This window comes from Microcebus murinus, chromosome 9 (assembly GCF_040939455.1).
Source record: "Microcebus murinus isolate Inina chromosome 9, M.murinus_Inina_mat1.0, whole genome shotgun sequence".
Classification (NCBI taxonomy): Eukaryota; Metazoa; Chordata; class Mammalia; order Primates; family Cheirogaleidae; genus Microcebus; species Microcebus murinus.
Genome location: NC_134112.1, coordinates 100,585,854 through 100,603,303, shown reverse-complemented (window position 1 = coordinate 100,603,303; position 17,450 = coordinate 100,585,854). Strand labels below are relative to the sequence as shown.

General features: G+C 54.8%; 1 protein-coding gene across 3 annotated transcripts in view; it reads right to left on the bottom strand.

The window, feature by feature from the left end:
* DPP6 (dipeptidyl peptidase like 6) overlaps positions 1–17,450 on the bottom strand; it is an 827,489-nt gene that overhangs the window by 490,697 nt on the left and 319,342 nt on the right. Inside the window, exon 1 of one of the 3 annotated variants that reach the window (XM_012786246.2) lies at positions 1,888–2,276. The exons of the other annotated variants lie outside the window; for them this stretch is intronic. Coding sequence (XP_012641700.1) covers positions 1,888–1,944 — 57 coding nt within the window. The 5' untranslated portion in view covers positions 1,945–2,276. Of the gene's footprint in view, positions 1–1,887; positions 2,277–17,450 lie in introns of those variants that run through there. 3 annotated transcript variants of the gene reach the window in all.

Here is a 17,450-nt window from a genome sequence, read left to right as displayed (position 1 = left end):
TGCCCCATCTGCACCGGGTGAGGACAGCTGCTTCCGGGCGCCCCACCTGCGCTCTGCATCCATGTTTTATAGCAGGTCGAGCCTTCTGCAAGTGAAGCAGGTTCAAGGATGGGAAATTTCCAAGGATGGAAAGGTATAATCTCAAACCAAGAGCTTATACAGCCTCCCAAACCCACACCCTAAGGAGCCATCTCCACTTGCCTGGCATGCTGAGGTATCTGACAAAAATAAGAGTGAAATTACACAGGAACCGGGCAAGTTCTTACGCACAGCACAGACTGAGCTTTTGACTCCCAATCCTTGGGTGTGGACCTATAAATAGCAATGTGCTCTCTTCATAAGTAGCACCTCTGTCCCATGGTCAGAAATGCTACCTGAGTCCTGGTTCAAGCCTGTAAGGCCGGCCCACGTTGACTCAATCAACGTGAGGGAGGAGAACCGTGATAAAAGGAAACCCACTTAGTTACAGGATGCTAATTTGGGGTGGAAATATTTCTATATAGGGAGAATATTCTGTAGAATATTTGAGGAAGAGGGATTGGTTTGTCTATTTTGAACCTGTCAAGCTATACTAAGCATTAACCCTTCCACCAACTCTCACACTGCACATAAGAATTTTTAGATGCCCAAATTTAGAAAATCTTCTTCACAGAAGAAATAAAATTGTATTTAAATCCTTTAGATGATGAGGAGGACAACAATGACGGTGATCAGGCTAATAAGATGGGCCCTTTCTTTTTAACCAAAAAAATGGGCTTTGGCAAAACGACCCCCAAAATGGAGTTCACGCTAAACATAAATCCAAAGTTGGCTTCAGGTATGTCCCTGAGTAGTGGACGGTGGGAGTCTGTCACACAATGTCCCCAACGTGGCCCTTTGCTTCCCTGAACTCTAGAGAGGTGTCCTTTCTTTGCCCTGATTCCAGCAAACCAGACCGACGGGCAACCCTAAAACAAACAGGAGAAATCAGCATATGCTGTTGGTTTACCCAGCCTGAGCAAACTGCTCCCGAACCTGCCGGCGTCTCCCAGGATCTATTTTAATGATCTGCCTGAGGTGAACTAAGCAGTGATTAAAAGCCAAGAGCCCTCAAGATGTGCTAAGAAGCGAACTGCACAGTCCACAGGAGCGGGGAAGCCGGCTTGCGGATTCACCTTGCCGCCCCTCTGCCCCAGCCTTTGAGGATGGCGGGGCAAGGGCAGCCGCCCTGTGCCACCGGGACCCCTCGGACCTTCTCTGTCCCAGCCACCCTGGAGACCTGCTACTTCCCGGCTGAGCCCTGCTATGCATCCTCCAGCCGGTCCAGCGGGGAGAGTTTGCTGTCTTCCCACCCAGGTTGGGCAGCGTGGATCTGTTCATACCTTCAGAACACACTTGAGGAAAAGGGCCACGAGGTGTATGGAAAGAAAATGTCCTTTAAACATAGCTCATTTCCTCTTGACTTGTCTTAGAAGCAAAGCAAAGTCCTGTTGGAGGGTCACAATAAGCTGATTTTTTTTTTTTTTGCTACACCTCTTCCTCCCCTCTCCCCAAAATGACAAAGTAATAGTTGGGAACCTTCACGACTAAGGCATTCAATGAGGCAGCTCTGAAAAGAGGCCTTTGTCCAAAGGTGGTGCACGTCAAGTTTACCTTCCAGACGCCCCTGTGCGTGCCCGGCATTGATGGGGCCACGGACCCTCGGAGAGGAGAAGGGGCAGACGACGAGGGCAGCCCCCCGCCCCCACCCGGGGCACTCAGGCAGCACTTGGTGTCCCCTCCCAGCCGGGTGGCTGGGGGGCTACAGGCATAAACAAACACAGAGCCATTCAAGGCATGCACGCTCTCTCCCACACACTCACACACACAGGCGCGCACACGCGCGCAGGGACCCGAGCGCAGCGTTACCTGCTCCTGCTGCTGCACGGATTTCCCCGAGGCGCTCGGGTCCTTCGCGGTGGTCATGGTCCCTGCAGGGCGCCCGCCACCGCCGGCCAGGGTCTCACGCAGAGTTGGGAGCCAGCCGGGTGCAAGGGCGAGCTGGGAGCAGCGTGATTTCAGTCCATACTTCGGAAACCACCGGCTATTTTGGGGAGGGTGGGGGAGGGACGGCGCGCGGACCAGCCCAGTTGGCTCTCCAAATGCCAAGAGCGGCCGGGATGGGAAGAGGGAAGATGCCGCTGCTCGGCGGGGCTTCTCCAATTAGCAACAGCCTCTGCAATCGCCACAGAAACAAGGATACTGCTTAGCAACCGGCAGCGGGCGCCGGGTGCAGGAGGGGACCGGGCGGCGCGCCGCCTCCCCGCCGCCGCCGGCCGCGCACGGCGCATGCTCGGGCGCGCGCTCCCGTCTGGGCTGGGCCGGGCGGGCCGGGCCGGGCCGGGGGCCGAGCGGGGAGGGTGCAGCCCACACCGCCTGCAGCTCAGGACCTTGTCGCCTGTCCTCGCGCGTCCGCCACCCTGCCCGGGGGCGCTGAAGCTGCGGCCCCTGCAGCGGAGCGCGCAGCCGGCTCCTACCTGGGCAGGGGCCCCGGGTGGCTGCAGGGGGGATGCTCTTTGTTTTCCCTGCTGCAAAGTGTCTGGTGCGTCTGAGAAGAAGGCGGTCTGTGGGCACAGGGGAAGCGTCTTTTCTGTTTGCCCGAATGGGTTTTGCAGGAGCGCTAATTGTTGAAATATGGCCTTTATTTTCCTTAAAATTCAGAAAACTCATGTTCCATCTTTAGAGTCAAAGAATCTCTATTTCTCTAAGAAAATCAACCAGGGCCTCAAAGGAGTCTCCTTTAAAATAAATAAAGGAGAGAGGGGGAAAAAAATCCCCAGCTTGTATGATGGCTTATGGAAACATAAGGGCTGCCGGCTGCGTCTTGCACTCAAGAGGAAGCCGGACAGGAGGTGGCCTTGCCTGAGGCCTCCACCTTGCACTGCCAGGGGTGCCCTGCTCTGCCTGGCGTCTGGGGCACGCATGGCTGGTGGGCAGAGGAGGAATGCCTGTGGGAGCTCCAGGGAAGGCTCCTAGCTCAGCGGTCCTTTGCAGGTGGGGCTATGTCTCAGCGCCCCCTCCCCCCCCCAGCGTGCATGTGACCAAGCCCATGCTGCTCTCACTCCTGGTCTGGAGCCTCTACTTCTGTCACTGGCTCTGGGTGAGAGGCGTTCCCTGACCTGGGGGAGCCCAGCCACCTGTACTCAGCGAGCCAGTCAGCACCCCCAGTGGTAAAGTCCTCCAGGCCAGGGAGGACTTCTCCAGGCTCTGCACCTCTGAGAGGCCCAGGGCGCTTCCTCCCAGAGGAAAGGCAAACTAAACACGTTTCCATGCAAGAGTCTGTTCAGGAGACTTCCTAGTGCCCCGCCCCCGCTTCCCCCAAGTCCTTTAACAGAATCCAAGGCTTCCTGTCCTTCCTCAGAGTTGACAGATGAATCCAGATCATGGCACAGTGGCTGGCCACCTTTGTCACAGCCTGAACTTAATTCTGGTCTGTTTATTTGGCACAGATTCCAAGAGGTCTGGATGGATGGCGGCTGGTAGCTTGCATGGTTTGGCCAAGAGTATAAGAAAGCAAACCCCATGCAAACCCCCACCGCAGGGCAGCAAGGTGTCAGTTCCTACCTACCCTATTCATTTCTGTGGGCTTCCTGCTGGCGTGTTTGGAACCTAAGTTCTTACCAATGTTGGCAGGAGGGAGCGTGCCAGGCCAAGGACATGCTGGCCGGCTCTAGGGGGTCTCCCTACAGTCACAGGATCCTCGATGGAAGGTCCCACCTTCGTCCCATCCCTGGCCCCAGCAGCCACTGTGAGGTTGCTACGCTAACTTGTCGTGGAGGGAAGGGCCCGGCAGTGAGGTGAGTAGTCACTCTCCCCTGACACCCCTGTAAGGCAGCCGCCCCTGGAGGAATCAGCAGCCCCTGCCTCAGAATAGACCTTCGCAACTGCAGTCTCAGAATTGCCCAGGCTCTCAGAATTCTTCTGCCTCCAAAAAGTCCTCTTAAACCCTAAAACCCAGGGGCGGGTCAAATCTCACGCTCTCGTCTGTTAACATCTCAGAAAGGACGCTTTGCTAACCTGCCGATGCCATGGATACGACCCAGGAGTGACACCCGAGGACAGGGACGGCAGCAGACGGGAAGGTGGAGATTTGAAGGGAGCAGACCGTCTCCTGCACGGGTCTCCAGGGCACTGCTCTGCGGCGAGCAAGTGGCACCTGGGGTGCTGGGCTGGGGGTGGCCGGAACGCTGTCAGACAGGTCCTATTTTCCTTCTCAGTAGGGAGCTTAAGATATTATTTGACACCTAAAATGAATATGGGTATAATGCAAAGTGTATGTGTAGTTGTAAGATTATACAAAGGAGTGTATAACTTCAAAGGCATGTCCCCCTGGACTCAGATCTCCAGGCCCCGCCTCCAGCCCCCTCCCCCACACCCTCATTCATCAGCTCTGTCATCAGGAGCCATCAGGAGCCTTCAGGTGGGGAAGGTCGGGGATTACTGGTGGAGAACCAGGCCTGGCTGTGCCACCCAGAGCCTTTCCATGGGAAGTTGTGGCACCAGGCTTCCAATTGCCTATTTTTTTTTTTTTTTGCATACTTGACTTTGCTTTTAAAAGCAAAGGGGCAGGAAATCCTGCCATTTGCGACAGCACGGGTGAGCCTGGAGGACATCATGCCAAGTGAAATAAATGAGGCACAGAAGACAGACGCTGCATGATTCCACTTGCACGAGGCATCTAGAGTAGGCAAACTCAGGGAAGCAGAGGGCAGAATGGTGGCTGCCAGGGACTTCAGGGAGGGGAAATGGTAGTTGCTAATGAACAGGCATAAAGGCTCAATTATTCAAGATAAAGAAAATGTTCTAGAGATCTGTGGCATAACATTGTACCTATGGTTAATGACACTATATTGTACACTTAAAATCCTGTTAAGAGGGTAGATCTCATATTAAGTGTTCTTAGCATAGGGGAAAAAAAAGCCACCACCAAAAAAAAAAAGTACTGCTCTTTGTTCATATTTTAAAATTATTCAGTATCCCTCTAGAGCTGCAGTCTCCAACCCTGGGGCCACAAAGCAGTACCGGTCCATGGCCTGTTAGGAACCAGCTGCACAGAAGGAGGTGAGGGGCAGGTGAGCTGGTGAAGCTTCATCTGTATTTACAGCCGCTCCCCATGGCTCACATCACGCCTACGCTGGGCTTCCTGTGAGATCAGCCACAGCGTTAGATTCTCGTAGGAGCCTGAACCCTACTGTAAACTGCACATGCGAGGGATCTAGGTTGCGGCTCCTTAAGAGAATCCAATGCCTGGTGACCCGAGGTGGAGGTGAGGTGGTGATGCTAGGGCTGGGGAGTGGCTGTAAACACGGATTATCATTGGCAGAGAGATGTGACTGCACAGAGACCATAATAAACCAATTGCTTGCAGACTCATATGGAAACAGTATAAGTGAGTATCAAGTGCCAATGTAATAGTAATAGAAATGAAGTGCATAATAAATGTAATTCACTTGAATCATCCCAAAACCATTCCCCCAACCCAGGTCCATGGAAAAATTGCCTTCCATGAAACCAGTCCCAGGTGCCAAAAAAGGTTAGGGACCACTGCTCTAGAGAACAAACATTGTACTTAAGTTACCTTCTCAAGCTAACGGTGTTTGCTTCTTACTGCAAGTACACAGAGACCTCTTTCTTTGGAGATCAAAACTAAATTTTCCTCTACATCATCATCTAACACTCTCTGGTCACAGAAAAGGTTAACAACTGGCAGATGTAGGACATATTACCCCCTCCCCCAAGGTTGTACAGACCAAAAGAAAAGAATTCATAGGTAAAAGTCTAGAAAGAAGCAATTATAAATATTATGATTTTTGGTAACTATAGACTTCAGGAATATGACTCAGAGAAGAGCTCAGGCTGAATCTAGTAGGGGCAAGGGTGTGGCTGGGGGCAGCAATGTGGCTGGGGGCAGGGGTGTGGTCAGGGTCAGGGGTGTGGTCAGGGGCAGGGGTGTGGTCAGGGGCAGGGGTGTGGTCAGGGGCAGGGGTGAGGCCAGGGCAGGGGTGTGGTCGGGGCAGGGGTGTGGCCAGGGCAGGGGTTGGCCAGTGGCAGGGGTGTAGCCAGGGCAGGGGCGTGGTCGGGGGGCAGGGGTGTTGTCAGGGCAGGGGCGTGGTGGGGCAGGGGTGTGGCCAGGGTGGGGGTGTGGCCAGGGCAGGGGTGTGGCCAGGGGCAGGGGTGTGGCCAGGGACAGGGGTGTGGTCAGGGCCAGGGGTGTGGTAGGGTCAGGGGTGTGGTCAGGGTCAGGGGTGTGGTCAGAGGCAGGGGTGTGGCCATGGCAGGGGTGTGTTCAGGGGCAGGGGTCTGGCCAGGGGTAGGAGTGTGGCCAGGGGCAGGGGTGTTGTGGGGCCTGGAGGATCCCGGCCCCTTTCCCAGAGCCCTGTACAGAAGAGGTGCTCACCTAATACTGAATCGCTATGAGACACACTTAGCAAAGGGTACCCCAAATGCTCACCTGCCCTCAGTTCTGACAGCAATAAAACAGCCACCTACTATTGTACTAAGTGCGGGACAGCCAGTATCTGACCTCACACCCCAGCAACTCTATCATGCAGGTGTGGTTATTTCCCCCGTTTTACAAATAAGGAACTTAGCATAGAGAATTTAATATAAAACCCAGGGTCACTCAGGGTAAGTAGCCAAACCAGACCTCGAATTTTGGCAGTCCAGGCCCTAAACCACCATATCACATTGCCTTGAAATACCTGAACATAGAATATTAAAAATATTTACCTGGTCTATGCTTTAGGAATGACACTGAGCTGTTGGTACATATTATCCTAATTAATCCTTAAAAATCTGTTAGGAGCTTGCTGTGTGGGTTTGCTAGGGCTGCCGCAACAGAGCCCCACTGGGCAGCTCCAACAACAGGAAGTTACCTTCTCCCAGTTCTGGAGACCAGATCTGAAATCAAGGTTTGGGTTCTCCTGTGGCTGCCCTCTCAGCTTGTAGACACCACACTGTCTTCTCCCTGTGTCCTCATGTGGTCACCCCGAAGTGTGGCTGTGTCCTTAGCTCCTGTCTTATAAGGATACCAGTCACACTGGATCAGGGTGACCTCATTTTAACTTAATTACCTCCTAAAAGACCCTACCTCCAAACACAGTCACATTCTGAGGTCCTGGGGCTTACGGCTGCAACACACGGATTTTGCAGAACCCAACAGCGCCTAACACTCACTGCCAGCCCGTTTCACTTAGGAGGAAATGGGGGCTTGAAATGATTGTCAGGCTCTCCCCAATCCACAGTCAGTGGCAGATGGTAGAGCCAGCATTCGGATCCAGCTGTCTGGTCCAAACCTTTGCCTGCCCCCGCCCCAGCCATCTCCATGGGTACTCACGCCACTCTTCCTGCGTCTCTTCAAACAGCACCTTAAGTGCTCGGACATCCCTCCCCAAATTCTCCAAACAAGAGCAGACTCCCAGAGTCCACTCCAGCTTCTGCCAAGCGGCAGGCAGTGCAAAGGGTGTCTTGCTAAGTAAGACCTTGACTCTGGGCCAGCGCCTGTCTTTGAGTCTAGCGAGAGTCCAGGGTGACGGGGCACAAGAACCTTCCGGGGAGCATCCCGGGAAACGTGCTGATCTCAGCACTTCCCAGGTGACGGTGGGAAGGGCCTCTTGTGTCTGCGTGTGAAAGCACTTCCATTTTGCAGCTGAGTACGTTCGTGGCAGCCGATAAACACACTTGGAAAACACGATACCAGTGCCCGATGCACGCCAGGACAGCTGTGCTCTGTGCTTGCTGGGCACAGGTACCTGGAGCATGGCGGGGCACGGGGACAGGCCCACCTGCCAGCAGGAGCTTCCTGCAGCTGCTCCTCTCCCTGTGCTACCCACCTCCCGCCCCCACCGGCACTCTCGCCCAACTCTCTCAGGAGCCTCTCAGGTACCTGCGGCCAGCCCTACGGATGGGTCTGAGGCACGGCCAGCCCTACGGATGGGTCTGAGGCACGGCCAGCCCTACGCAGGTGCACCGGGACAGAGGCTTGTTCACTTGGGCGAGCCAGGTTAGCCTTTATCCATGTCTGCCCTTCAGATGTGTCTGCCCAGGGCTGCTGGCAGAGGGACAGCTAATTAGGTCTGTTTGTCGCCGTGCAGCCTGGATCACTCTGCAGCATGATGCGATTTCTCACCCGTCTCGCTTCCACTCACCTTGCCCTAGTACCTGGTCAGCCGCACCAGCTCTGCCCCAACACCACTTCATCAGCGAGCATCTATCAAGCACCTACTATGTGCACACAGCCCTCCCACAAGCAGCAGGCATGCCAACGCCAACTGACTTGTTGCAATAAAGCAGAGAGCAAAATGTCCTTAGAGCATGTGCTGTGAAGATTTTGAATTTTTAAGTATTTACCATCTGCAAGAGAAGCTACTTCTAAATTACAATTTTTAAAAAATCAAAAGCAATGTGCAGGAGTCCTGCAAGAATCCAAAGAAACAAGTTGAAACAAATGGGGGGAAATATATATATATATGTATAATTTATTTTAACAAACACTGGGAATGACCAAGGGTGAAGGGAATGTGGATCATTTTCTGGATTAAGAACCTGCTTTCCAACAATCGGCCACGACATACCCACCGTTACCACTGATGTCTTATCTAGAAACCCTAACCTTCAACAGAAGAGTTATCCCTTTGCATTTGGAGGCTTGCTGGTTTGGGTCTGCTTTGCCCTTGCGTGCTTATAACCTGAGTGCTGAGATCCTGGGGGCTGCATGGTCAGCGCCCCCATGGGCAGGGAGCGTGGGCGGCCCGAGCACAGGGGGAGTACCTCGAGGAAGACCGTCGGGGTAGACAGAGGAAAGGGTCCAGGACGGGACATAAAATGCCCCCCAAATGGACCCAAACTACCCGCGAGCCCCTTCGTGGACTGGTCAGACTCCCCTCGGGAGGAGGAAGTCCTTGTGGTACTGGAATGCCCATAAGGCCAAAATCAGTGCTTCTCAGTGTGGGTGGCACTCTTCTCCTGTGCCCACTAACCTGCACCTGGGAGTTACTTCTCTTTCAATGATACTGTCTTAAAGAAGAGCCGAGGCGAGGGGTTGCGGGCAGAAAGGCGGAGGGGCTCGCTGGGGAGAACCAAGACAGAACCAGGACCCAGGAGCAAGGCTGGGTCCATCTGGTGCACGCTTTGAATGACAGCCGGGGGTTGGGGGTGTGAACACACCCACAGGTCGCCCTGCCCCGCTCCCCTCCCCGTGACTCTGTGGGGGATGGGAGCATCCCCCCGGGAGCTGCGTGAGGCTGCAGCTTTGCCTTCCCCGGGGCGTGCACGGTGGGGGCGGCTGGCACAGGGCTGCGAAGGGCCCGCCAGCCTCCCTCCTCCCGCGCCCCACGTGTCAGGCCCCGTTTGCCGGCGTGGCGGATGGGGTATGTTTTCTCTGGTTCATAGTGTCGCTTGTAAATCTCCCGAACTGGGAGTCAGAGAAGGACAGAAGATCACACCCAGGTGATCTGGGGTCTCCTTCATTTTCAAATTGTTCCCTTATTTGTAAAAAATAATAATAAAGAAGTGTTTATTATTAAACAGATGCCTTGCTTATGGTTTCAATGGCTCTAGTCAAAATTTCTGGGAATTTCACGACAGGGCCACACGGAGGTCACTCTGTGTAGACGCTGGCTGTCCCTCAATATCCGGTTTCTCATTTCCCTGTAATGTTACAGTGCTGTGAATGGAGAACACAGACCCGGCTTCCCTTGAGCCTGGAGTGGCCGTCCGAGTTCTGCCTGGTGACTGCGCTGTGTACACGTCACGGTTCTCCAGGAAACAGCACCGGTGGCGTGTGTCCGCGTATATGTATGTGTGTATACACAGAGAGAGAGAGAGAGAGAGTTGAAGAACTGGCTCACAGGATTTGGGGGCCGTTGAATGTGAAATCTGCAGGCTGGAAGCCCGGAGAGGAGTTGGTATTGCCGCTCCAGCCCACAGGGAGGCCATCTGGGGCAGACGCCCTTCCTCCCGGGGGGACCTCAGTCTCTTTCTCGTCAGACCTTCAACTGATCGGGCGAGGCCCGCCCACGTTGTGGAGGGAAATCTGCCTCAGTGCCCACGGATGGAATTGTCAGTCACATCTCAGAACAAACAGGCAAAAACAGACATGCCACAGCAACATCTAGACTGACCACCCACCGGGTACCGCGGCCTGCCCAGGCTGACACCTCAAATTGACCTCGACACAGGTGGTCAGCGGCACAGCCTGGGGCAGCATCTGCCAGGGCCACCGTGCCCGATCTGCTCTCTGGTCTCCTCCCTACCTTCTCCACCTTTCCACCCGGAACACGCACTGCCGTCCTGGCCGTGCACGGGAGCGTCTCCCCGAAACGACGGCGGAGGGTTCCGGAAGCAGTGGGAGCTGACCCGCCTCGTTGGACTGGCTGCGTTTAAGGTGATGCCCAGACGCAGCAGCCGGGCGAGCATCTGCAGCAGGGTGGGCAACGCATGCCCGGGCCCCAACCCGGCCTCCGCCCTGTGTTGCGAGTGAGGTGTTTCGGGAACGCTGCGACGCCCGCCCACTCACTCACACGGGGTCTAATGTCTCTTCTTTTGCACGTCGGTGGCAGAGGTGACGATGGTGACAAAGGCCATGCGGCCTGGAAAGTGTAAAATGTTCACAGCCTGGCTCTTCACAGCAAGTTTGCCCGCCCCGGGTCTAGAGCGACCCTGTCGCGTGACAGCTGAAGTTAGGTCATGTTACTCGGTGTCACACATTCAACAGGGAAAATCTTCCAGTGTTAAGGTACCCTGTGCCCCCGGCCCCCTGAAAAGGAAGACAACAGAAAAAAAAAAAAAAAGACGCTGATGCATGTGCAATGAACCTGGCAGGCATACCGTGTTTCCCTGAAAATAAGCCCTACCCATACAATAAGCCCTAGCAGGATCTCTAAGCATTTGCGCAGTAGAAGCCCCACCCCGAAAATAAGGCCTAGTGACGGGCGAGGCTGTGCAGCGCATCTGCACAACCCGTGCATGTTGTTGTGGAGGGGGAAAGAAGACGAGCAGCCCTTCCCACCCGCCCCGTCGTGACAGCGACTGTCCCAGAGGTGACCGGAAAGGTGCGGGCAGCCCCACCAACAAGGCTGGCTCCCCTGTCAGGTCCCCGCTGTCCTGTGTGTGCTGCAAGCTGAGGCTTTGAGGGGAAAATAACACATCCCCTGAAAACAAGCCCTAAAGTGTCTTCTTGAGGAAAAATGAACGTAAGACTCGGACTTATTTTCGGGGAAACGCGGCGCCTCCAGGAATGGAGGTGCTCAGGCTAGTGAAGACAGGGCCCTCCCACACCCGTCAGCTGTGTCTCGTTGCCGGACTGCAGGACGCTGACACTCGCTGACGGGCCCTTCCCGTGGTACCTGTGCAGGTCCACGCAGCGTCCCCTGCGAACGCCACACGCTCCATGGAATGGGATTCAGTGCCCAGGAAGCAGGAGTGGCTATGGATTGGGGAAACTCTGAAAAGGCATTCGAATAGTCCACCAAATCTCTATCACCTCTCACTTTTTAAAAATTTTTTTTGAGTAAGTGCCCAAAAACGTTTGTCGGAATACATGAGCGCGTAAGGTGGTGTCTTCAGGTCCCAAAGGAATTCTGTCACGAGTCACATTTTAAGGCTTTCATCGTCTCTTTTCCTAAGAGGCACTTACTTCCCTTGCTAACATCAAACCTTTATGAGACGAGAAGATGGGAGCTGCCGTGTGGCGGCTACGGCCATCACCCATCCTGGGGACCAGTCCCTGGGAGGCTTGGCCTGAGCCACGTGTCCAGCTGCCTGGGAAGCCACTGGCTTTGTGTTTGCCGAGAATCGCTCTGCGCCGGCTGCTTTGTATATAAAGTCAGGAGATCTCTCACCACCTCCCAGTCTAATAGGAGAGAGACACTTGTAACACCCACATGCTTTTTGATCCTGCCTTAAGAAATATAAGCAGACAGAAGTATAAGGTCAGAGCCCCCTGTCTGGCCATCCTGGAGGGAGGGGTGTGCAGCGCAGATGAGATGCACACCCTGCAACACTGAGCAGAGATTAGAAGGGATGGATTGTGTGTGCACACCGCAACACCGATGCATCATAAACACAGTGCTTAAGGAAAAAAAATAAGAAACATATATATGTATATATAAAAGCATATGCACAAAACACATACAGGCATACACATACTCAAACCACTTAATGAATTAAAATAAACATTCATACAAAATGTGTCTTGCAAAAATATTAATACATACAACCCCAAAGCTGCCTACAAACATCGTGCAATGTGTGCCGATGGCGGGAGGGAAACAGAGTGGGTTATGAGGGATGAGAAGGAGGAAGGGTGGGAGGGGCGAGGAAGAGAGGGAGATAGGGAAGGAGGGGGAAAGGACGGCAGCTCTCAGCGGACCCTGGGTAGGGATGTGCCGAGAACACCAGCTTTGTCCTTCTCTGGCCAGTGGCCGTGAGAGAGGGTGGGGACAGTCTCAGCAGCGCGCAGCCAGGGCCCTCTGTAGCCTGCGTTGTCACCTGCACCACCCCCGTGAGCCCTCACACCACTTCTAGGGAGGGACTGCTCTATTCTCAATTACAGACACAGAACCTGGGGCTTAGCGGGAAGGGCAGCTTGTCCAGGGTCCCGCAGGCAGGGGTTTGATTGACGGCCAGGGCATAGACCCTACGTCTAAAGCTAACTCTCTGCGCTCTGCATTAACCACGTTGCCCATATTAGGTGCTGCCTAAATCACCCTCCACCTAGAAGACTCTACTTTGTGAGTCCAGGTGGCTATTCCAAGCTTGAGGATCAATTTTCTAAAAAGTGCTATTGTGCAAAGTGGTCTTCAAACCAGCTCAGATTTACGCCCACACCCCTGCACTGGGCCGTGGCCTGCGTTCACTCTCGAGAGGGGGCCTCATGCAACGCTGATGGGGTGACACTCTGAAAGCCTAATTTTAAAACTCCTGGGTTTCAGTCCAAGGCGGCTTCGTTTCGTTTAAGCTGTTTCGCTTTTCCCCGTCTGCCCCTGAACAATCTCACACCTTTGAATGCATGGGCAGAGCTCATGCACACGCCAGCGCCAGGCGGGCACCACCACGCGGCGCCCCGGGCTGCCAGGTGACCTTGGCGGCGGCAGTGCGGCAGATGCCCCGTTTACAGTTTGAATGGCTCTAGCAGAGATTCCTGGGAACGCTGGCTCAGCCCTCGTTCAGTGCCAGCTGCGACACAAGCTCCCGCTCACGTTGTTTAGGTGACACATGGCGCGGTGGGCGACTCAGGAGTCCCGACCGCCACATTGTCCTCAGTGGCATTTTGGGAAAGACACGGCCAAGCGGCCCTCTGGGGACCCCGCCTGGCCTGGGTCACACCCTGCCCTGGTTTCCCAGAGGCTCTGCTCACTGACCCGGCTCCTGCAGCAGCAGGACTGGAGCTGGGGGAGGTTTTCATGCCGCACAGCAGAACGTCTTACGTGCAATGTCCCCCTAAACACTTAGGGTCTCGTGCTACATCTTCAGCATGAAATAAATGAAAGAAAAGATCCATCCAGAAAATTCCAAGAGAAGGACCAGTCCATACAATCCCTATTGCCCAACTTTACAGGACACGCCGGAATTGGCCGTGGGGAACCACAAGAATGAAAGTGTAAATGACAGTCAAGGGGGCCACTTAAAATTGGAGATACGAATAAGCAACAAGAACCCAACACACTGGCATTTTCTCCGCACCGTCAGCTCCACTGGCGGGCTCCTATGCATCCTTTAATGCCCAGTTCAAGAGTCACCTCCTGCCCCTCAGCCCCACACATTTGCCCCCCCTCCTGCCTCACTGTTCCCCAGCACAGTTGTCACGCCCCAGGCCGGGGTTGGGTCCCTGCTACATTCCCGCATCACCGTCCCCTCCAGTGCCTGGCTCTGTTTGGGCCTCACTGTGAGTCTCCCCGTGGCGGGGGCTGGGTAAGGACAACGGCTGCAGGTGCAGTCAAGGGACGAGCTTTGACGGCAGAAGAGCTTCTTGTCTGCAAATCCCAGGTCCTCCCCCTTGTGCCGTGTGCGGCAGAGTTGAGTGGAATAGAAACTCCACAGACTGTGGACACCTACCAGGAATGCAAATTGGTGTATCAGGGGCTGGCCTTGGGGACCAAGAGCTCACACATACAGAACATTTGGAAGAGTGCTTGGAATACAGTTCCCCTTCACATTGGCCACTCCCACTTCTCACTGAGGTCCCCCCTAAGGGAAGACCTGCCACAAAAGCAGGAAGAAAGCCCCTCCAATGGCAACGTTACCACCCACCTGGGTCAGAAGGCAGCTTCCGCCTGCCCCGCCCCCCCGCCTCCCTGCTGGACCTGGTGTAGCCCACTAGAGGTGGTCCGCCTTGCCCCGCTTGTCACCTCCGGATCTTTTTTTTTCAGAGTGTGGAATGGGCTGGGGCAGAGATTCCAGTTTAAGATGTTTCCTGAGTAGTCTGAGCAAGAAATAAGAAGTGTCTGAAGAATAAAAAAGAAAACTAAAATTGCATATCAGGTCCAATTGAGAGAACATGGTGGCCAATTCAGGTTTGATCGTTTTCTTTGGTCATTTCCTTTAGGTACATTTGGGTGCAGCAACACAAATAATTCTCCCGCAGGCCGAGAACAGGGCGCTGCCAACACTGGAGACATTTGTCACTTGTTTTTCCAGCCTTCATTGTGCTTTTCCCTGGCACGGCGCTGTGCCCATGTGGACCTTAATAATAAGTGATTCTGTAATGATGGGAATAAATTGCAGTGATAACACCTCATTTATTTTTCAACATCCTCGCCCATCTGGTCACTCCGCCGAGCACTGCATTTCTCCCAACCGTTGCATTTCAACCCGAGGGCTCCTTGCTGCCCTGGTTTGATATCCTGGTCGGTCTGGCTCGTGGGATGAGGCTGGACCCGCATCCAGGAGATCGAGATTCAGTGCCCTACGCACCGCTGAACTCCAGGGTTCCCATTTACGCTGGACCCTGGGGTGGGGTGTTCCACAAAGACAAGTAAATACTCAAAGACTCGATGTGCAAAAACTCAGTTGTGCTCTCTGCAGCTGTGCAAAGAAGATGGTCCTCCCAGCGTTTCACTGTAGGCCTTGCTACATGCGTAGGGAGTTTGTGGGCTGAGTCACTCTCCCCTTCCACGCTCTTGTGTAATTGTCTTTCACTGGGCTCCACACGGACAGAGACCTGCAAGCCTTGGTCACTGCTATGCTCCTGACACCTCACTCAGTGCTTAGCACACAGTAGGTGCTCCGTAAACATGTGCAGTCATTGAAGACAGGTGAGGATTGAGATCCATGCATCCCAGTCCTGGTCGGGTGGTGTTGCCCCCACAAGCTGGAGTCAAAGCTGGGCTCGGATGGGACGGTTCTTCATGATGGGCTCGGTCACCTGGCGCCTGCATCGCAACGCGCCCTGCGCCGACCTCCAACAGTCTCTGTTCCTCTGACAGCCAGGAGCTGGGAGCCAGAGTCTGGATGACGTGTCAAGTCTAGGAAGTGTTTTTCTGTCTCGTTTGATTCCTGCTTCTTATCTTTTGCCTACGCTGTTCCATTTGAAATCTGCCTCTCCGCTGGCGCTCTAGTGCTTCTTTTCTCCCTCCCATCGCCTTCTGTTTAGACCATCACCTGCCCCGAGATACCCTTCTCTGCACCAGGGCAGGCCTCCTCCTCCCTGCACCCCTGACCCAATGCATTCTCTGAACCTACGCAGGGTGGCAGAGCCTGGCAACATGCACTAATTTCCAAGATGAATAATCCCTGAAGTCGATGTTTGTGTTCCTCTCTTGCTCACAATTTCGACGTTCTTTATATAACTGCCCCTGGCACATGGACCCGCCTGTGTGGAACTAGCTCTCCTTAAATGAGCACTAGAGTGTGGACCTACAGAGGCAGGTACTGTCACCTGTGTTTTCCCCAACACGTCACAAGCGCTGAAAGCAGGGCCCGGCATGTACCGGGTGTTCCATAAACAGGGGCTGCAACATTCGCTGTCCCAGAGCCTTTCTTTGTTGCCATTTGCAAAGAGCAAAACTGGGATAGCTTCGTCACATAGGTAGAATTGTTTTATAGGAATCGTGGCTTCCAGGTAGACAACAGCTTATGCAAAGCTTTTACACGCGGCGGCGCTGCTCAAAGCTGCCCTACGAAGTGGGCGAGGCACGGATCATCTCTCCTGTTCCCAGGAAGAATTGCTGGAGACGCAGCCGCACGGGGAGGCCGCACTCCTGGGCGTGGGTCACTCCGTGGTCAGCGGCAGGGCCTGGGCTCTGAGTTCCGCTCCGAGTCCTCTGGGCACCACTGCCGTGTTTCCAGCGGGACACTTCGGCAGTAGCCGAGGCGGCACCTCAGTGGCCTCTGCCTGCCCCACACACCTCCCTCGCCGTGAGCAGGTGGAGTGGGGTCCTGGCTTCACACGGCCAGGCGGGCACAGTGGCCTCCGGACACTCGGTGTCCCAGTCTCTGCACTTGGTCCTGGCTCATCTTCCGAGGGCTTGTCCTCTGCTCAGCCACCACCTCTCAGCCCCTGCCACTCCCCGGGCAGAGGTGCACGCGGCAGACTCGCTGCGCAGGACACGTGGAGAGTGGGCCAGGGAGGAACCTTTTTTCCCAACGCTTAACTCTAAGAGAAGCAAAGTCCTGGACCAGAGGAAGGTTTCCGTGGCTCCGCAGGCCTAAGTTCTGGTAAGCGTGTGGACTTGGAGAGGAACGGGATCTTCTCGGGTCTTCCCGGTGGCTAGGACACCCTCGGCAGAGGACGCTGGGTGAAGATGTATCAGGTGCCTCTAGGTGGCCGTGGCTTCCATCCAGTCTTTACCATCAGGTTCATTTTCTGTAGGAGAACAACTATTGATGGTCAAATCCTCCAACGCTCTTCAGACACCTTCGAGATGGGTCCTGCCCTTGTTCCCTAATATCCCCCAGCATTTAGGGACATAATAGTAGAGACACCTCAGGACAAGGTTGCAGGGCTCGTCCCTCCTCCGCGAGTTCCGGGTTGGCGCCTTTCCTACCCTGCCAGACGCTCCTGTCGATCAGGGAAGGTGGGAGGCGACAAGAGCCCCTTCTGCTGGCCCACCGGGGGGTCGGATCCCAGGAGCGTGGCCGAGCCGCCCTGTCTGCGGCCGAGCAGATGGACACTGGGGGAAGCAGATGCCGTGCACTGTCCCGTTCCTGTTCACCGCTCCCATCTGTCCCCGGGCTCCTGCGTTGATTCATTTTTCTTTCTCTTTGGGATAGAATTCTTGGGCCATAGGTGACAGCAGCAGAGGGCAGGGCCCACTCGGGACTTGTCCAGCTGCACAGCGACGTGACATTAACCTAAACCAGCCAATATGCACTACTGCCTGGCCGGGGAGGTTTTCCTTCTCTGAGCAGGATTTGTCCAAAACCCCCGGCAACTGCCCAGCTCGAGGCACTGGGTCTTCCTCTGCGTCCACACAAGCAGGACCCTCCACCGA